The 20,777-nt window shown below is 38.2% G+C and overlaps 3 protein-coding genes across 6 annotated transcripts; 2 read left to right on the top strand and 1 right to left on the bottom strand.

The window, feature by feature from the left end:
* The first annotated feature begins 252 nt into the window (after positions 1-252).
* On the top strand, positions 253-7,086 carry LOC128881533 (TBC1 domain family member 9). 2 transcript variants are annotated; one of them, XM_054132667.1, is made up of 19 exons: positions 253-602; positions 1,339-1,505; positions 1,615-1,788; positions 1,863-1,959; positions 2,033-2,222; positions 2,305-2,381; positions 2,466-2,522; positions 2,588-2,792; positions 2,876-3,078; positions 3,161-3,447; positions 3,528-3,731; positions 3,805-4,136; positions 4,294-4,449; positions 4,527-4,712; positions 4,786-4,974; positions 5,090-5,252; positions 5,338-5,673; positions 5,767-5,867; positions 5,928-7,086. In XM_054132667.1, exons 1-19 carry the CDS (start codon positions 559-561, stop codon positions 6,144-6,146), a joined length of 3,387 nt encoding a protein of 1,128 aa, XP_053988642.1. In that variant the 5' UTR covers positions 253-558; the 3' UTR covers positions 6,147-7,086. The 2 variants fall into 2 exon arrangements, with proteins under 2 accessions (XP_053988642.1, XP_053988641.1); XM_054132666.1 differs by having other exon boundaries at positions 257-602; positions 5,746-5,867.
* Positions 7,087-7,483: 397 nt separating this feature from the next.
* On the bottom strand, positions 7,484-8,284 carry LOC128881539 (40S ribosomal protein S21). Its single transcript, XM_054132678.1, has 4 exons — positions 8,182-8,284; positions 8,038-8,095; positions 7,659-7,794; positions 7,484-7,597 (listed from the first exon to the last, which is right to left on the bottom strand). Exons 2-4 carry the CDS (start codon positions 8,085-8,087, stop codon positions 7,532-7,534), a joined length of 252 nt encoding a protein of 83 aa, XP_053988653.1. The 5' UTR covers positions 8,088-8,095; positions 8,182-8,284; the 3' UTR covers positions 7,484-7,531.
* A 421-nt stretch (positions 8,285-8,705) lies between these two features.
* LOC128881535 (ankyrin repeat domain-containing protein 29) lies at positions 8,706-20,652 on the top strand. Of its 3 annotated transcripts, none has more exons than XM_054132673.1 (9): positions 8,706-9,370; positions 9,439-9,498; positions 11,697-11,807; positions 13,687-13,785; positions 18,438-18,536; positions 18,613-18,711; positions 18,829-19,026; positions 19,153-19,248; positions 19,665-20,652. In XM_054132673.1, exons 2-9 carry the CDS (start codon positions 9,487-9,489, stop codon positions 19,854-19,856), a joined length of 906 nt encoding a protein of 301 aa, XP_053988648.1. In that variant the 5' UTR covers positions 8,706-9,370; positions 9,439-9,486; the 3' UTR covers positions 19,857-20,652. The 3 variants fall into 3 exon arrangements, with proteins under 3 accessions (XP_053988648.1, XP_053988647.1, XP_053988645.1); XM_054132670.1 differs by lacking the exons at positions 8,706-9,370; positions 9,439-9,498 and adding exons at positions 9,857-9,972; positions 12,586-12,937; XM_054132672.1 differs by having other exon boundaries at positions 8,709-9,498.
* The last annotated feature ends 125 nt before the right edge of the window (positions 20,653-20,777 follow it).

Genomic DNA, 20,777 nt, shown 5'->3' with positions numbered 1-20,777 from the left:
TTATAAAGTAAAGAATCGTATTAATTATGCATTTATGAAAAAAATAAACATTATCGTTTTAAGGGTATCTGTGGCGCCATCTTATAGAAATAGCGAAAACTATTTTCACTACAAACTTGGATATTTTGCCACCGATGGCGCCACTAACATAAAAAATAATATTAGTATCGTTCAGACGTTGGCTGCTATCAGGAAGCATTTGCTATGCTTAGGAACAAAAAGTTTGTAAGCTCCCCCTTTTACTAATCTATTCTGTGGCCTCTCCCAATAGAATTATATCTTCAGTGATAATCGGAGTCGAAGGTCGTAAAAAAACATTTCTAGACAGTAGGCAAACTATAGTAACATTTTCATTTGAACGTATGGCGAAATTGTCAGGATCACGTATTGCAACACATACCGACGACAAACTATTCGTAGTGAAGTTCGTGTTGGTGTTTATCTTTGGCAAGTATTTTTTTTCTGCTGGAGAATCAGCGAATTTTGCGACTGCCTTGGATAAAGCCTGTTTGAATTTGTATCGTTGGTGCCATATGTGCTGGAACAACGTTGATCAATATGTGGGTGAAGCCACAAGAGGTTCTACTGGCAAATGCTTTCTGGTAAATTAATACTTGCGTATGATACCCGATGTTCTATCAGAATTACTGTTTACATCGTGTGTCAAAGACAGCTGATAGCACTTTTTAAAAGGCTTGCGTGCTTCGATGTTATCAAAACTTTGCCAATTCGTGTATGTTTGATTGTAGCAGAAAATCCGTTCTCCTGATATGAATTCTCTACTTGTCTAGCGATGTTATGTGCTCACGTTGTGACAGAACACTGATCGAAATTAAATTCTATATTTGAAAATTTCCATACTTTTTTTTTTTAAATCTTACGTCGATATTGCATTTATGTTATAACAAATGCAATACAAGAATACGAACTGTGATGCGCACATATAGGAGATAAGACATTTGCGCTATTGAAATCACTGACAAATTATCTGCAAGATTAATTCATGCCCCTTTAATGTTGACGTACACACACCGCGAACAGGAAATGAAAAATACGCTTAATATCTCAATAAAATGAATACCCCCTTTATTGTATTACTTATTATTTAAACTAACATTTCGTAATGTAGAATATACGAGTAATGTTTTTTTCTACTCCGTTTCTTTTACTTATATTTTTTATAGTTTGTTTATTATTAAAGTTTAAAATCAAATAAAGTAGTAGTAATTGTTTGTAAAGTATGTGTTCTCATCTGTTAAGTGTGATGTATAAAAATTCTATTAAAAAGCATCTTGCACTAAAAAAAAATAACATACTAGATTATTATTAATTACATAGGATAACAGAACAAGCAACTGTATACTTTGTTTTACAACGCCGTAAAGGGCATGGAAAAACAAGGAGTCTTAGTTCTATATTGGTGGGAACTATGGATAGTGTTTTTGACACTAAACCCCCACCTTTTAGAATACTTCACCAAACACCATCGTCAGAAGTTTATTGGGGTAAGAAATACATTGTTTGAAAATTTCTAAAATTACAAGCTGTTATTTGCATAAAATATATAGTAGAATACAGTGTCAACCAAACAATTTTGTTTTCAAACATATGCAGAAATTGCATGTTCCTTAACACGTGAAGAAATCTTGAAAGATTGGGAATGGCTTCACTCCAATCTGATGGATACTTTAACATCATTTGACACAGAAGAAGAAATAACCGAATTTGTTTGTTGCAAGATACAATCAATTATTGCAAACAGTATTCCAGATTGTCAATTTGCAGATGGTAAATTGTTTATTGCATGATTAATTTAGAAATTGAATTTTCATACTATTAAACAAGCATTACATTATTTGCAGAAGAAGATCCAGAATCATTTAAAACTGTATCTTTCAAATTTCATCAACTTTTTAACATACCAAAAGAGGATAAATTAGTCAATTATTATTCTTGCAGGTATTTATAATCATGCTTAGGGTGTAATATTTTTATCAAACTGAAAAAATCTGGTAATATCATATTTTTCCAGTTATTGGAAATCTCGTTTACCTAGGCAAGGATGGTTGTACTTATCAGTACACCATATGTGTTTTTATGCTTATATTCTGGCCAAAGAAACAAAATTAATGGTTAGATGGGCAGATATTACGGAATTGAGTAAAACCAATTCCATTTTATTTCCTGACAGTATACATGTTGTAACAAGAGATAATAAAGAGGTGGATATAACGTTTATTATGTAATACCCAGTGTTTGTGGTATCATATTAATGATAATTAAAATTTGTAATCTTATTTGCAGCATTATTTTTCAATGTTTCTTCATAAATCTGAGACATATTCATTGATGGAACAACTTACAAATATTGCTATGAAAAGGTAGCATTGTTGGAATTTTAAAACAAATTACAGTAAAATAAAAATTCATTCAAAATTAATATTCTTTCATTATTAATTTGATAGGCTTATAGATGAGAAAAGTGGATTTAATGAGGATAGAGAACTCTTAAATAAATTAAGGTAGATAATCCTTTAATATTTCTGATGAAAATTTGTGTTAACTACAACAACAATTACATTTTTAGTAAAAATGTACCTAAAAAACCATCTTTCTTAAAAAGAGATCTTGATGCACGAGCACACTCTGAAGCTTACAGATTACAATTCAGATTACCGGGAAGTGAAAAGTTGGATGGTAGCATTGATGTCACTCTATGGACACCGTACAATAAAAAATATGTGTGGGGAAAAATATTTTTGTCTCAAAATTACCTTTGTTTCGCAAGCAGAGTAATTATCTTAATAAACATATACATATTTACACAAATATCTACATGGAGTATAATTATTCACTAGTATCTATGATAATTCAGGTAAATGGATTGGTAAGTTTAGTTATACCTTTGAGGGAAGTAAAACTCATAGAACCTGCTGAAAATCAATCCAGTACAGGAATAGACAAATCCATCTTAGTAACAACAGCGCGATCGTCGTTTTTATTTGCTCAGATGCACGACAGAGATTTTGTAGTTCAAAAGATATCTGAACTATTAGGAAAATCTAAACTATCAATTTTGTAAGTTATCATATTTATCGTATTATTTTTAGTGTTTTATAATATCATCATATTGGAACTAATACACTTTGTTTTTTAATAGGAGTACAGATAGCGTGTATACCCACAACTCATTGCTTCAAAGTGACAGTAGCAATGAAACTAAATCTGTTAATCACTGGAAATCTCAGCCGCCGTTAATGACTTTATTTAAAGCTCCGTTAAGTAACGAAGCAGCGCTAAAACAAGAGGCCAAAGAGAAGCAATGGGAATTACACTTTGCAGAATATGGAAGAGGTATCACAATGTACAGAACAACAGAGACAGCAAAGCTTATAATACAGGGTATACCACAGACACTCAGGGGAGAAGTTTGGCTTACATTTTCTGGTAATGTTGTAAATATAACAGAAATTAGGATAGATACAAATATTATGTACATAGTAAACATACGTCCTGTTTGATTGTAGGTGCTTTAAACGAAATGGTAATGAATCCTGGTCTTTATAAAACATTAGTTGACCAAGCATTGGGTAAATCTTGTCAAGCAAATGAAGAAATAGAAAGAGATTTACATAGATCGCTACCAGAACATCCGGCATTTCAATCCGATACCGGTATCAGCGCGTTACGAAGAGTCCTTTCCGCGTACGCTTGGAAAAATCCACAAATTGGTAAACAAACTTATTACGCATATTTATTTTAATAATAAAATGATAAAATTTAAGGTTAACTTTCATGGGACAGGTTATTGTCAGGCCATGAATATAGTAGCTTCGGTTCTATTAATCTATTGCTCAGAAGAATCTGCCTTCTGGCAGTTATGTAATGTCTGCGAATCGTTGCTACCCGATTATTACGACAGAAGAGTAGTGGGTGCTCTCGTTGATCAAGGTCTTTTAGAAGAGCTAGCTGCTGAATACTTACCAACCTTGCATGCTAGATTACAGGAACTTGGTCTTATTAAAGTTATATCACTTTCATGGTTCTTAACAATATTTTTAAGCGTTATGCCAACTAGTAGCGCGGTGAACATAATGGATTGCTTTTTCTACGATGGAGCAAAAGTAATTTTCCAGGTACAATATTTTCATCCATATACACAAGTACTTTCTGTTCCTTAATTACTTTTCGCTAGTGGAAGTATCGAATTTTATTGATATCCTTTCTAATGAATACAGAATAAAGTACATACAGAAGAAATTTGAAGTAAACAGGTCTTTCTTCCTGTGTCAGATAGCATTAACAGTACTGGAATGGAATCAAGATAAATTGCTAAATTGTCGCGACGATGGCGAAGCAATGCAGTTGTTAACAGATTACCTCGGAGGTGTATTCAATGATGAAGGACCTGTACTCCCTAGGCCAGTTGACAGTGCTACTCCTAACAGAGTAAGAATACTTTTATCGCGAATTTCATGTATATAGATGAATGTAAATTTACAAGTAGATATATATGTTCATTTTAGAGTATTTCCGTTCAAACTTTAATATACGAAGCATATTCACGGTACGGCACGTTGACCATTGGCGGAATAGAAAGGCTTCGTTTAAAGCACAGACTTAGAGTAGTTCAGAGTCTTGAAGATGGTATTGAAAAGAACGTAATTAGAAGTGTAATCGTAGACAAATACATGACAATTGAAGAATTACAGGTATTAGTAACATAATCTTGAATGTATACGTATATGAACTTATAAATCTCTAAAATCTAATATCATTATTCAGGATTTGCTGAGTTTAGTGAGGGAGGAATTAATGAGTCAACGGAGATCTGAACCTGATCGCTATGATCCGACACAGCCGCCATATGAGGCGTATAAAGTAGACTTCGAATTATTTAGAATATTATTCGGTGGTTTATCTCCATGGGGCAAATGTAGTCAAGCGGAATCTCTTTCTGCCCGACTATTTCGTGTAAGTCAATCAAATTTTACAAAACAATTAGAATTAACATCAGCGTGTATCTTAACTATATCGAATAAAATGAAGCAAATACGGATAATATTCATAAGTACTGTTATACTACCAGTTAATGGATCGTAATCGTGATGGTTTGCTAAACTTTCGGGAATTAGTGCAAGCCCTTGGAATGACAGCAACCGCCGACTTAACACAGAGATTGAAACTTCTGTATACTTTACATCTACCGCCATTACTTACACCTGTTGATTTTGAATCGCCAGTACATTCTGGTAAGTGCTGCTCGATACTTGAGAGTATTATAACGGAAGAAGAAGAAGAATGCTTTAAAGTATGAAACATTATGATTAATGACAGATGGAGCAGAAGTAGCAGCAGAAGCTACAGATTTCTTTGACAGTATGGAACAAAGCGTTGCTTCCTTAGAAATGCCAATTAGCGTTGCAGAGGAACCTACCGTAGGTACTTTGTCTCGATCGACAAGTTTAAACAGTCAGCAAGGCGATCAATCATGGGAAATTCAAAGTATGGGCAGTTTGCGTTCTATGATAGCATCTAAAGACAGTCCGCTGGATCTTAAGACTGTACCAAAAATGTCCCAAGGACACTTCATATCACTATGGAAAACTCTTTATGACATGTTCCCTGCACAGCCGGAAGAGCAAGAAACTTACCATTGTATAGCTTCAATAGGTAAATTATACGTTCGAAAGCAGCATCAATGACATGCCCTCAAGTAAAATAAATTCATTTTCCTAAATATAGGAACTCTTTTACTTCAATTAGGCGACGTCGGTAAAAAATTTTACGTTGACCGCGATGAATCTGAGGATAGCCTACTTTTAGCCGCTACCGCAGCTCAGCAAACATCTTCAGTTGTTGAACGAGTATGTATTATTTATATAAATCGGCTAATTTTGAAATACAATACAAATGGTTATTTTTAGTCGCCCGATCGAAATGGAAACCCGTCAAGCGTAGCTTCATCCACTGATCCTGATTGGTCAATAAGCGTGGAACAGTTCCTGGCATCTGCCTTAACAGGTCAAGCGATTGTAGATTTTTTTAGTAAGAGAGCAAACCTTACCGAAGCGATTGCAACCTTGAAAAATCGTCGATTTAATCGTGTTCATTCCTTATCGGACACTCCCGTGTTAAATGTATGATACGCGGACTCAACTGTGTATAAAAATAGTGTAAGATATACATAAAATTTATAAAGTGATAGATTGCCTTGGATAATTGACCAGCGATTTCATTTCCTAAGAAAATTTTTACATTCATTACTAATCGGATGAACAGACCTTAGTTTGAACTATAGGTTGGTAACGTGAAATACTTTTTATAATGAAATAATAATTAAAATAAATCGAAAAAATGATACTTAATTTTCCGATACAAAAATTCAAGTAATCTGTAAATTTCACAAAATATCACTCTTATATCTCCCATTTATACTAGAATGACATTCTGTATTGAAAACGTCCAATTCTATAAGCTTACAATATTCCCCTTTAGTAAGCGTTTCTATATCGATACCGTATATATGCCGATTTATCATGTTGACAGAACCTATTGTGATTAAGAGGTACATGTTTTTCCAAAAATACCAATAATCTTGGACTATATGTAAACTCATTGGCCTACTACTGCAGTCATGTATTCATTAAAATTGGAAAAAATGAATGATACAATAGCATATACTCAGGGTGAATACTTCAAATGCAGTTCCATTACCGTTTAAGATTATTCGTGCGAGAAAAACAAGTTTCCAACAGTTGACACTAATATATATGACGAAAATATTTTTTAAAACTAAATTGTCAAATATTTATAATATAATATAATTTCCTAACTATAACATGACATATGCACAAAATTATATTCTTTCAGTTAATAGGCATATGTTTGTCTCGTATATTTGAGTAAATTTAAGCAGTATAACTTTCATTAAAAAATAATGAAAGTATTTAAAATTCGTTAAAATTAATGACATGTTATATAAATTGCTTTAGCTGTCAGCAGTTATGGTAATAAAATTCATGTACAACCAAGCAGGATTTTTAAACGATATTATAATAAATCGAGATTCTATTTATACTATCATCGATTGTAAACAATACTTGACAATTCCTTAAAATATGTGTATAATGCCAAGGTCAAAATTAGATGCACATTTCAACATATTTATCAAACAGTTTAGTTGAACAATAATAATTGAAATTATAATTTCTTAGTATAAGCAACTATATTTTTAAAAATAATTTTTATTTTTATATAACATATAAGTATAATTTTGAAATCATTACGAAATAGTATTGTTCTACGAAGACAAAGTATAAAATATTAAAAGTTTTACTTCCTGTATAATATATGTATATAAAGAGTCATTATTTCATATATGAAACTATATGTACAAAATATATAATAAACGGTATATACAACGAAGCTCTTTCACTACCAATCTAATGTCAAAGATAATAAATAAGTATTGTAATACGCATTATTTAGCTTTTTTATAATTTTATTGAAAGAGTAGAATTACCTTACATTAAAAATTTTTAGGTAAAATGCCATCATTTTTTGCAAGGCGTACTAAACAATCGTCAGATTCACCCTGAAAGAAGATAAATAATGATTATTCTAATACAAAGTACTGGTAGCAACATATAACTTACCATACGTCGAATAGCTCCACAAATTGCATACATCTTTTGGGAGTCAGTCATACGTCCAGTTTCAGGATCAACATCAGCAAGGCTCAGTTGAATAGATGCATGATCCTTTGCGTGGATGATGCGATTACTCGACGAGCTATAAAAAAAAAATGTATGTTATCTATTACATATGATTTAATGTTAACTCACCGTCTCATATTTGCTTATAAATTTGATATGTTCGATATTTTTACAGGTTCATCCTCGTTATTGTGATTTCAAAGACACTTTCATTTATATTTAGAAAAAGATCGACATAAGTGTTTGTAAATTTTCTGTTAAAAAAATCAAACTGTTGTTCCGTTTTATGACACGCATGTAACCCACGTGCACTGCTTACCATTTTCTTGGGATATACAAGTCGACAAGTACTCCATTGTCGTTTTCCATTGTTATATCTGTAATAAAAATTAAAACGTAAAATTTACATAATTTTTTACTAAAATATCACGATATTACTTGTTAAATTAACGTATTTTCTCACTTTTTATTGTTAGGTGTATGCCGTAAAATGGCTCCGTAAGGTAAGGAACGTTTTTCCACAACAGTGCGGATATGTCGCACAGTGGATAAAGCTACCAACCTTGTAGATAAATTCTAAAAAATCCCTAAAACATCTACACGATACTTCCGGGATACACTACCAGAGGGCTACGACAACTGCTCATTCTCGCAAGTTCGCAAACTACGTAACATTCAAGCAAGGAAATATTATATCGAATTGTTCTTCCAGTTAGAATATTGAGTCCTTGAAATTTCGTGGGTTTCATTTTAGGTAAATTAATAGAACAAAACGTTAAATTAGCTCCTTGCGCTTTGCTTGTAATTACGATAAAAACATTCCTGTAATCAGGGCCGGCGCAAGGCAGGTTCCGGCCCCGCGTTTTAAAAGGCTCCGCGGTGTACGAAAATTACTAAATTAAGAGGCACCGATTTTGATTAACTTTTTACAGACTGATGATACCATTAACAAATGGAAGCAATTTTTGCTGGGATGCAAGACATTTTTTTAGTAGCTATAATTAAATTGAAAGGAGTGACAAAAATCATCAAAGTATTATTATTTAATATTCATCTTATAAAAAATATATTTGTAAATAAATAATTCCTCGGTGTAGGATTTGAATGTGAATTCAGGCCTCGCAAAATTTTTGAACCCGGCCCCGCAAAATGTCACGCCGGCCCTGGCTGTAATCGAATCCCACGAGTTTCTTACTCAAGTATAGGCGCGAGTTCTACGTGTTTTAAAATCAATTATTTAACGAAGAACATTTCGTACGAAAGTACGTTGTCCTACATTTTCGATATACTTTTCCAAGAGATTCTAAATCTATAGAAGAATCTAATTTTAATCGAGATTAAGTATTAAAGGTTCAGTTTATCAATAATGGAATAAAAGAAGTATGCGTGGCAGGTGGCACCACCAAACGGACGTCGAGGAAAACACTCCACGTCTATACCAGGCTCGCACAGTTTCGTTGGGCATTCGGTGACTCGAAGTCATCCGATAAATGATGATGCCTCTGTGTTGTGCCTTCGCGTTTCGTAAACACGAGGGAACGTGTTAGTGTTCACGCGCTTTTCGAACGGTCTGTGATACGAAATTGTGTTCAAATGTCGGGACACGCGTTGCTCGTAATAAACACTTTGCAATTGACACGCGACACGCGAACGTAAGCATGCTGGATGCACTGCAATGCAATTGCAACATTGACATTAAGTGTAACCGTATTTTCCTTAGAAGAACGAAACGTTGATCGTGCAAGGTGCGCTATACGTGACATCTAACATGTCTATGAAGGTAAGCTCTTTTTCAATTGCAATCTAATCATTGGAATGGTACATGCCATTTTCTATGTTGACACGTTTTGAATTAAACATTATTTAAATTTGAATATTCTCGGTCATATGTATCATTTTTTACGTTGACGCGTTAGGAATAAAATATTGCAAATCGCTCTTCTGAATACGATTGAATGTAAACGAAAATACCCGCCTTATCGCAACCCTCGAAGTACTACTTTAATCATGTCAATGCATATTACTTGTTTCCCGCTTGAATTATGCATTTTCTAGAAATTGGATTTCATTTTAATTACATCTTGTATAGATATCGCGCTTGAAGTATTTATTTATTTACTCGTTCATTTTTAAAAGGGCACAATTTAAAAAATAACGGTCTTGTCGTCGGAATAGTTGTTCATCTGTTTTCGTTAGGGCCAACGTGTGCGTACGTGAAAACTAATCAACAGAGAATTGCGTTGATCGTAATCAGGTAATCACGTGTCACTCGATGTGTGCATAGAAAACGTAGAACTGGGTGAGATCAGAAAAAACTCAACGGAAGACTGATGTCATGCTTCTTGTCCTGTTGATCGTACGATGTGAGAGTCACGTTGCAACTCGCCTTGAGATTTATACGATAAGATTTACATTGTTAATTGAAGCAACCCCCAAAGAAAATATGAATCTGTGCAAGGGTAGGTATCTTCCTAACTTCGTGTTCCTTCTTCGAATTTTCGGTATTTTTCGACTTGTCTAACGACACCAAGCCAAAATAGAAAGAGAATTATTTTCAGAACGTCTTTAATAATCAATTAAAGGTCATCTGGGTTACGAAGACACCTGGTCATTGGGTACAGTTAGCTATAAAATGTTCGGTTCGCAATGCGTCGATGCGAAGCCATAAACGATCAACCGTGATCGAACGACACTTTTTTTGTATACAATGCACCGATCGTCGTATTTGTCACGCATCGACCTAGAAACACGTATTACCAGAATGAAACAGCGGAACGTTACGCTATGACGCTCGATGCACGATTTATGTAAGGAGTAAAAAATATTTACACCGCACGATCATTCGAAGATCGTTCGCTGTTGCAAAAGTCCGCTAGGTACTAAAAAAAGAGATGAAAGCCGTTGATTTACACCTATTTTTTTTATCTCAGGACACGCAGGGTATCGTTGTATTTATTCAGGTGGCACATTCGATACTACGAATGCCTCAACATTGTAGCATAAAAATAGAGGGTGTATAATTTATTAATTCTCGAAATAACTTCGGGCTCGATTCTCCGACTTTATCGATACGCATTCCAATCGCTATTTCACGTGTTTCGGGATTAGCGTGGCCGTTGCGCGGTGGCTAAGTATTAGGCCGTCCGAAAAGTTTCTTTCGCTTTATTAATAAGTAATACATCCACGATATTTTATGTCTTATGTTACATTACTGAATTGTCCGCGATTCATTTTGCTCCATTACTGTTACAACACGAATATCTATGAAATCAGATTGTCTATTTATATAAACACTGCCACAGAAAATAATCGAATGCAACTCACGAAAGAAACTTTTGGGACAACCTAATAGTTTCAATTAGTTCCGTCGATAAATGCTTCTAGCTTTGCTATTCGAAAGGCGTCTGATGTGTTCTACGAGTATTCAAAAGTACAGATCGCGTGAGAAGCGGAGAAATTGTGAAACCGCGCGTAGTTTCGCGAAAAAAAAAAGAAAAATAACCGATTTCAGTTACGGTCGAACGAGTTCAGTTCATCCACCTTCCTCGATGATGATTGCTTAATCGATACACTCGGCTGACGGGGTCGTGTACGCGTTTTTCGCGAGTTGTTAAAGTACACGCAGAAATAGTGAGGCCTAGCAGCGAGACCGAAGAAGTACAAACAGATGTAGAGAACGGAACCGACGTTCGTATTTTATTCATGGGCAGGTATCGAAGACTGAAATATAAACGTGGGTCTGTGAACATTTCGGAAAACCATCTTCGAGCGATTAAATAACTTACAGAGGGCCGCACGTGTACTCGCCGATTTTATCGAGTATTTTGTAGGTAGATAGGGAACGGAGAAATACGTTACAAGATTATGACAACAGTCTCGCGAAATTTGTACATCTTTTTTCAGCACGGAGGAAACTGTGTTAATTGAGCAACTTTTTTTTACTCCATTTCTAATATCTTTGCCCTGTTCTCTTTTTAGAAAGAGTCTCCTTGGGACGTGGAATTGCACCTGGCAGCGGCGCGCGGCGACGCGAAGCGTCTTCGAATTCTGTTGGACTCTGGACGCGTCCACGTCGACTGCAAGGACAAGGTAGAACAAGGATAACCAAAGACAGGACGAATGTTACTCGAATAATATTAGGTACCGGAAAAAGTTCGTGCGGATTTTCAGAGAAAAATACAAATACTCAAATCTGTATTAAATCATAGATTTATTCAACAAAATAATCACCATCGTCAATTTCATCAATGACTTCGTCAATTTCTTTGCAATAAGTATCTGAAGTAATAGTCTGCCACGTGGAAGAAAATCAACGTGAACGATACCTCGTGTAGTCCACCAGTGATCAGCACCTTCTTCGAATGGAGACTCGATTTTGGTATGGTTCCTGTTGCACGTGACCCCTTCTGAACCCAGTGGTGTGATCGTCGTACATTATCATATTCCACCCACTTTTCGTCACAAGTTAAAATTCGATCGATTAGTGGATATTGCAAATGCTCAGCCGGGAGTATTTGTTCTCTTCCGTTAACACGTTGACTGCCAGACAAATATTCTTGAAACTTTCTGCTAAGATTAAATATTATTTAAACTATCGGAGACTACATAATAACTACACAGTAACTTATAGTTACGATTAACGAATAAACCGGACGAACTTTTTCCGGTACCTAATAGAATCAATACAATTCAAGAACGTATACAAAAGGAATTTATTCATCATTGAAACAGAAAGAAATGTTAAGAAATGAATAGTAGGGAATATACATAAGGACCAGTAGTTATGCTCTCTTCGTATCCGTTATACTCCGATTGATACCAATTTTGATTTGTTATTTATTGTGAAACGTTTCATTTTATAATTTAGATTCCAATTTCTACCTAACGAGTAACGCATGTCTGGATGGAAAACTGTCCGTGGTTCACCCACGTGTCGCTGCGGGTGTCCCATGTGGGCCCTTGGTTACAAGAACGATTCACGCGGCGCCAGTCTCGGTCGGCTCATTATGCAAACGACGTTAAAAGGAGCGAGTCGGTCGTGCAGCGACGCTTCTTGTCGCGAAAGTGGTTTATTAGATCACACGCGGATACGCGGTGCTCCACTTTGGCGACGACGACGGACTCGCGATCCGACGCGTTCGAGAGAATTTGGAATTCGATCAAGCTTTCCGATCTCACAGCTATTTTCGTACCGAGGACTCTCGAGAGACGTCTCCTGGGTAATTCGCAATCGATAACACCGATCGACCCTCTATCTTGCGAATTTTAGTTGATTTTTCGTCAACGAAATTGTCCCTGATGCTTCGGTTAACTAGTACTAACGCCAGACTCAATAAACCTCTACGAAGGCTGCTTTATATAATGTAGAATAACTAGGACAATAGCGAAAACTATTAACATTTGTACAAAACATTGACGATAAATGTTGCAGAAACGAAAGGGATAAAATCTGTTCTTGTTACCCTCCTAGGTGTAGGAGGTCGTTGAAGACCTTGTTGTGTAATTAATTGAATTGAAGAATCTTCGCAACAATTGGCTCGTTACCACGGCGAATCACGGGCGCGGCGATTCGACAACATTTGAAACGCGGGGAAGAAACTCGGACATTGTAGGAGAGATTCGGAAAGCAGACGGCACGGAGAGAATCATACAACAGATTTACGACGCTTAATTACCGGCTCAGAGATGCTCATTGCGAAACTCGGACCGCTTAAATCAATTAAAAAGCAATGCGCTGCACAATTCCCATTGTGATAGCCGTATCGAGACACTATCTCAACGTGATCGATGAAAATCTTGCGAGTTGAGTCGGAATTGAGAGATTTGAGAGATAGAGGTAGAGAGGTAGACAATGAAAAATGAGATAGAAATATAAGTTATTATTGCAAAGGTGCATTATAGCCAGCGCTGAGTTAAAATCGATTTGCGTCAGCTTCGCCAGGTCATTGACTCTTCTTCTTCTTTTCAGGATGGAACGACTCCTTTAATATTGGCCGCCGCCGGAGGCCACATTGAGGCAGTCACCGAATTGCTGCAACAAGGGGCGGATCCTAATGCCAGAAGGCTGGTAAGTCCTGACCGCGTGCAGCTTGGCCATGAATGAACTCTCAGAATGAATGAATCTCGCTTAGCACGCGCGCGTTCTCGCAGCCCCGTTACCCACTCAGCTGAAAGAGTCTTCCTGGCGACCGAAAGTTCCATTAGTTGATTTGTCAAGTTTCAGACCCTTGTAATAGCAACTATTGGAATGTTAGTTATAGGTAGGAAATAGCGATACGTGGAATTTGTCGCATTACTCATTGACGCGATTAAAGCCACACGGGCACGTATATTCTGAGAACAAGTGGTTGATAACGTTTCCGCGTTTATCCCCGCGATCTCGTGAAGTATACAGCAACATCGGCGGTCAGATAACGAGCCCCGAGAAAAAGCGACGAGTCATCTTCCTGGTCTGACTTTTTCGAAAATAGAAACGTACGAGACACTTTCGTCCGGCCACAATGGGCCCGGCGAGAGTCAGCGAGACACAAAAAGCTTGCTCGCTGCACGGAGCACCAGGAAGCCGTCGAGTGGTCCTTTTTAAGTGGCTCTGGCAAGGATTTATCGCCGAGCCCACGTCTTCTTGGTGTCCCGCGCCATCGAGAATTACGGTATTGTATGCAAATCCGAAGACACGTTGCGCTCGTCGCGACTTTAGGAGATGGAACATCCGGTTAGCCTTAAATTAAGGAAAAGACGCGATTCGTTAATTAAACCATCGTTGCGTCGTAAGAAGGACTCGATTATAAGGAAGCATGGTTTAATATAAATCTAATTCGAGTTTCTTTGCAGTACTTGGCGGATGTTACTCGTTAGTTTCCTGTTAGGTGTTTAAATTCCAAGGTGGAGGAACAGCCTTCCCGGTTTTCAAGATTGAATCGAAACGACGACGACAAGAGAACGAATTATGCGAACTCGCGTCGAAACCGCTCGACGAGCGACGACGACGACCTATTGCACAATCGACGCGACCGCGGAGTTCCAGAATTATTTTTACAAGCCGTCCGTGACGCCCCTGATGACGAAACACGCCGCAGTCTAATTTCCAGCGCTTTGTCTGGCGATCTTAACGAATTCCTAATGCGAGTCTGAATCGCCTGAACGAGATTGGAGAGAGTTGACCGATTAAAAGTAAGAGACATAAGATATGCACGAGGAAGAGCCGCAATTAGCCGCCAATCTTCTTCTTACAGCTCTTAAACCTCTCGAGATTCTTTAACTAGTTAAACGTTTAAAGATTGAAAGATTAAAAATTTGCGATCGAACGATACTTGCTTCAACTAACTATTTGGAACTTACTTTCGCTATGATTACCGTTCGCTTTCAATTCCAGATTTTGTTTTGTTAAACGCAATGAATCTCGGTCCGACTCGGTCTAAAGTGAAATCGCACAAAAATTGTACTAGCAATTAGCTATGCTCGTCTCGTTTTACAGTTTCTAAAAACCGCGGCCTGGATAGATCCGACCAATATTTCGCCTCGTAAACAGCCCCTCCGCTCCGATGTACGAAACGAACTGTTCGCGAGCGCATTTCAAGGTTGCTGAAGCGGTTCGCGTGTTTCCACGGCGTTTTAACGACGACGTCTACCGTAATATGCAACCATCGGCGTGCAACAACTCACGCGGAGTTGCAGGGATCGCTTGCGAAACCGTGCGATTCGTCTAAACGCGCCTCTGCAAATTGCCGCCGCTATCGGCTCAAAAATCGTGCGTGGGAGCTCGTGACACACTGATCCTTCGTGTTTGGCCTCGTTCGAGAACTGACTTTCGATCGGGTAAAACGGTCTTTTCAGTCGTTACCTAGTATTCCGTGGATGTATCGAGTTTCACAAATTTTACGAGGTACAATTTTACGTACCATCGGGGATTTCTAAAAATGCCAGCACGTTCATCGGAATTTCAAATCAACGGTTACGGTATGCGTCGAGTTATATTGTTCAAAGTAGCGCTGAGCTGAAAAACGCCACAGATTGCGGCAGGAAGTAACGAGTTCATTATAAATCGCCGATGCCCGCCATCCATCGGAACATCCTCTCTATTGAATGACGCGGATTAATTGGTACACGCGTTCGTACAGAGTATAGTACACGGGATATATAGTGTACTCGTAAATTAACCGATGCGTGAAGAATGCTATATCGCGTGTGCGTAATGTTACTTTGATTCTTTTTAAATATCAGCGTGTTACGATTCTAAGCGCGATAGTTGTATCAAGAAACACTAGTTCTTCCTCGAAAACTGGTCTCCCGGTCTGCAGCACGGTTGATCGCGTCTACGTAGAAGGCCGACAGGGAAAAAATACTTGACCGCGACGCGATTTTGCCGTAGCTAGATGGACAGGTTGATCGCCGTTATAGAATTTCTGTGGTTTGTAATGGATAGGTATTATGTCTCCCGGCTCGACACGGTTCGAGAAACATCGGTACTCCGTGGAACGCGTAGCTCGGCAGAGGATTGATTGCATTGGCAATCTCTGCATGGCCAAAAGCGAGCGACGTCCGACAAAGGGAAGGAATGTAGACCGGTGTATTGCGTCGTAAAAACTTGGTCGCGCTACTACAGGTGCACCCTCGTGCGATGTGCAGATTCTCCTAGATTCTTCTTCGAATAATTACAAATTCTACATCTAATAACGATGAAATCAACGATAAAGAATTGTACCTTTAGAGGAGACGGTTTTTGGCCATGATCGCCGATGCTTCGTGGCGAGAACAGCTCAGTGAAAGTGCCTTGTATACCTGCACGGCGAACAGGTCCAGCATGCATCGCCCTGGACGAGCTGTTCCCTTCGGGGATATTCGTGACACGTACTGGTACTTTCTCTCCTTTGCCGATGAATTGCTGGTCGTACGTGGAAGCTTAATTACGTTTATATATTTCAAGAATTCATTGGGAATTTATATTTCTGGGCGGAGCCGAAGAAACTCGGGAACCGGATCTTCCACCTTCCGAGCGACTGTCTTAACAAATTAAACCGACTAGACCAGCGGTGCGCATCCTTTTCATAACACATCGGTTTTGCATACCGTGCGCACGATAAGGTGCCTGTTCTCCATAGGTCATGAGACACCTCTGTCCCATTATAGAAAACGCCATGTCACGACAAGGCGACGGACTGTCGCTCTCGCTGTCGATTACCCGCAGATATTACCGTCACGATAGAAACTGTACCGGCGACACAATTGCAATAACGCGGGGCATATTCGAAAGGTGTGCGACGCGGTAATAAAATTTGAAATTCATGATCCGTTCAGACCCACACTCGCGTGCATGCGGAACTCGTAAAGAACGTGACATTTAAATGCCGAATGTGCTAACTATCCGATGGCCATGCGTGTCTGACATTTGAGGTAACACCCCGATGGAAGTTTTCGATCATTTCGGAGTTTCTAAACTCATCGAACATTCCAAACGACGTAGAATACGTTTACAAAGTCCGCTTAGGTGATCTGAGATTACGGTAGTCCGAAGTTCGGATCATTTCTAACGAGGAGTGCAGAAATGGCGTACTACTATATGTGAAATATTAGGTGAACTGAAAAGTAATATCGTTTTTGCAATGTTAAATACTTGTTTATCATTCATCAGCTCATTAATTTTTATCAATCTGGCATTGGAAATTTTGCACACCTGATGGCAAAAGGCTGCTAATAACGAGGGCGATTACATAATTGATTAAAAATAGAAATTTATTTGAAAGTTTGTTTGAATTTAATGTAAAAGAAACGACATTACTTTCCAGTCTACCTAATGCTATAAGAAAGCAATTAAGGTTATCGGAGCATTTCCTGGAAATGTATATATATTTCCAGTTCATTTTGGAAGACGACACGCTGTTGGCGTTGGATTCTGATCGCTGTTTTCTGCTAAGTCTCGTTTTGAGCTCCAGTTCCGTGACACAGTGACCTCCCTTAAGATCACTCACCCTCGCTGGCGCCAGTCAGCCACCCCGATGCACCCACCGGTCCCTGAAACCCTTATTTCTCAACAACCTTATTCTCATCCAAAGCACTCGGTCGCTCCTACAGTGTTTTATTGTCTCTATCACGGCATCCGTTTTCAGCCAACACCTTTCTCTCCGTTCCGCGATAATTACCGCTCGATGTACTTTCTTTGGAAACTGTCGTCTCCTTTTTCACCGGCGCCTTTCAAATATTTCGCAGCCGAGGAACATTCCTGATCCCCGTATCAGCATCCAACCCTTCCATCCTAGAAATAAGAGCGCAGGTATCGATCTCGCGTTCAGCTGAAAATCAAGCAACGGACCCGAACACGGAGTTATTTTGGAACAATAAAATATACAGGCACTCCCACGTGACTGGACAAAGTACTCACCGCACCTTTCAAATAACTGGACAGAGTCGATCCTCTACTCTTATCTCATAATGTACGATGCGTAATGAATACGCGGTTTCTGGAAACAAATTTCAGTAGGTCCTAGTCGCCAGCGAACTCGAATAACAGAATGTTGGTCAGTCAACGGTTCCTCTTCTCGCTTCCCATTCAAATTTTACTGCCTTTGCTCAAAGACGCGATAAAGCAGGACCAGTCTCCCGCTTTATGTCACGCTACGCTCTGCGTTCTTTCCAGGTCATAAAGTTTTAAAGCGTGTCCTCGCTTTAAGCAATGTTTCAGCGTTCCAGTAAAGACCTCAGCGTTTTATCGTTTTTCATTTTCAGACCGGCACCACGGCGCTTTTCTTTGCCGCCCAGGGTGGTTACATGGACATCGCCGGCCTGCTATTGGAGCACGGTTCCGTGGTGGACTCCTGCAGCATAGTAAGTTTCTACAGAAACCAAAAACCGCTTTGCGAACCGTGAAAAGGAAACTCGACGGTTTCTGGTGCGATTGCAGGATGGCGGTACCCCACTTTTCGTCGCGTGCCAGTGCGGTCACCTGGACGTGGTGGAAGGTTTAATCGAGAGAGGAGCCAACCCGAACGCTCACATGAAGGTAAAACTTGCTCGGGTCATCGGTCTTCTCGATCGCTTTGGCAAAATTGTACTCGAATTATAATAAGGAATGGTTCCTTTTCCACCAAAATTGATGAAAGCAACGTTGGTTTCACAGGATGGTGCCACAGCGTTGTTCATAGCGGCTCAGAATGGGCACGTGCGCATCTTGGAGGTCCTCCTGGAGCACGGCGCAAAGACGGACGCAGCGCGAACCGACGGCGCCACGCCTTTATGGATAGGAGCACAAATGGGACACGATCACGTCGTGAGGAGGCTTTTGAAAGCTGGTGCGAAGGTCGATGCCACCAGACACGTAAGTCTTGCGAATGATCGAGGAACTGGCAGGAATCTGGATTCCGTTATCGAGACGACCGAGAGAACGATTGGTCGTTGTCCTGAATGAGAAGAGTACTAATTAATGTTGTATCTTCTTTTGTAGGATGGCGCGACACCGCTTTTTAAAGCTGCCCATAAAGGTCACACGGCTGTCGTTGGTGAGCTGCTCAAGTATCGTCCGTCGCTTGGTATTCTTCCAGTAAGTACAAGTATCTTAAGTAGTACGAAGGGAAGTCAATCTATTAAATTGTCCTGAATAGTTTCTTTCGTTTTATTAATAATTAATATATACACAATGTTTTATGTTTTATGTTACATTACTGAATTGTGTACGATTCATTTCGCTTTATTACTGTTACAGCATCAATGTCTAAGAAATTAGATTGTCTATTTATATAAACACTGCCACAGAAAATAATTGAATGCAACTCACGAAAGAAACTTTTGGGACAACCTAATAAAAGCATGTAATACAAAGTATGTCTATTTTATTAATTATACAGCCATCAAATTTATTGCATACAGTAAAATCCGCAAGGTTAATACAACGTAACATTTGACGAAATAAAAAACGACGTCACGTCAGATGTTAAGAAATCACCTAATATGTTCCAGAACGGTGAAAGCGCTCTGCACGCAGCAGCCTTAACAGGGCAAATGACTGTTGCAAGGCAACTGGTAGGGGCAGGTGCGGACCCTCTGCTTGTGAATCAAGAGGGTGTTACGCCTCTTCAATTGGCTGTTAGACATTCGCAGACACAAGTTGCTAATTATCTAAAGGATAAAGTTAGAGCACGAACATCTTAGCAAAGTCTACGTTTCTTATCCGCCCAGTAAAGTAGAAGTTAATATACAAAAATAACAGAGAAAAAACTATAGACCAGTGTGGGAGAAATCAGTATTTCTAAAGAGAATATAATATATATATATATACACGTTACACGTTGGATGTACAATATTAGACACGTTAAAAATAGTGTGATCAAGTAAGTGCAATCTTATTGTATTCCGTAGCGTTCTAAGATCTTTGCCGCGTTATCCAAGACTGTGGTCGGAAACTCTGTCGTAAAACTATTAGCTATCTATCTGGTGTATATACGATTAGAAATCATATAGTATAAAATATATTTTAACGCATTCTGTTGTTGTAAATATTTTATATGAACTTTAAAAGCACATGTCAACGTAGCGTGTTATGGATCCCACAGAATTGTTTTCACAATAGAACTATATATTTTGTTAGCAATGTACTCATCGTTACATAAAGATCTTCGGCGTTGACGGATATAATATATACTTTTGAATAATGCAATCGTTTTGTTCTAATTGAGAATTGTATAAGACTGATTGATTTGCCTTGGAGAATACAAAATTCAATAATTTTGTAGTACAATATCTATTTCTTCCTGTTGATTCGTATAGTATGAAGATAACGCAGCGCGCACAGATAAATTATAAGGAATTAATAGAAAGTAAAAATTAAGTTCTAAAATTTTGCTATAAGACGATATTAAGACGTTTCATTTGGATATAACATTATGAGATATTTTGTAATTATTTGTTTGGTGTTACTTTACAATGTAATAAATACATTTACTGTTTTCCCAAAGTGTTAATCTTTATTTACATACGAAACATTGTTGAAGTAACAAGTACTCTGAAAAGCGTGTACTAGTTTATTCACTCTGTAAGTTACAATTCTATGAAATATACATTAATTTCATGTTT

This window comes from Hylaeus volcanicus, chromosome 8 (genome assembly GCF_026283585.1).
Source record: "Hylaeus volcanicus isolate JK05 chromosome 8, UHH_iyHylVolc1.0_haploid, whole genome shotgun sequence".
In the NCBI taxonomy this organism is placed as follows: domain Eukaryota; kingdom Metazoa; phylum Arthropoda; class Insecta; order Hymenoptera; family Colletidae; genus Hylaeus; species Hylaeus volcanicus.
The sequence above is the reverse complement of the archived record's forward strand: the minus strand, read 5'-3'. Positions and strand labels throughout refer to the sequence as shown.

What these genes read in the sequence shown, in the direction of transcription:
- LOC128881533 (XM_054132666.1), top strand. Translation starts at nt 559, where the DNA reads ATGTGGGTGAAGCCACAAGAGGTTCTACTGGCAAATGCTTTCTG. An exon ending in AGTTTGGCTTACATTTTCTG is followed by an intron (nt 3,448 to 3,527) that starts GTAATGTTGTAA and finishes GTTTGATTGTAG; the next exon opens with GTGCTTTAAACGAAATGGTA. An exon ending in TTTCTGCCCGACTATTTCGT is followed by an intron (nt 4,975 to 5,089) that starts GTAAGTCAATCA and finishes TTATACTACCAG; the next exon opens with TTAATGGATCGTAATCGTGA.
- LOC128881535 (XM_054132670.1), top strand. Translation starts at nt 12,614, where the DNA reads ATGTCTGGATGGAAAACTGTCCGTGGTTCACCCACGTGTCGCTGCGGG. An exon ending in ATCCTAATGCCAGAAGGCTG is followed by an intron (nt 13,786 to 18,437) that starts GTAAGTCCTGAC and finishes TTTCATTTTCAG; the next exon opens with ACCGGCACCACGGCGCTTTT. An exon ending in TGGTGGACTCCTGCAGCATA is followed by an intron (nt 18,537 to 18,612) that starts GTAAGTTTCTAC and finishes GTGCGATTGCAG; the next exon opens with GATGGCGGTACCCCACTTTT.
- LOC128881539 (XM_054132678.1), bottom strand. Translation starts at nt 8,087, where the DNA reads ATGGAAAACGACAATGGAGTACTTGTCGACTTGTATATCCCAAGAAAA. An exon ending in TTGTATATCCCAAGAAAATG is followed by an intron (nt 7,795 to 8,037) that starts GTAAGCAGTGCA and finishes TTTTTTTTATAG; the next exon opens with CTCGTCGAGTAATCGCATCA. An exon ending in GTGGAGCTATTCGACGTATG is followed by an intron (nt 7,598 to 7,658) that starts GTAAGTTATATG and finishes ATCTTCTTTCAG; the next exon opens with GGTGAATCTGACGATTGTTT.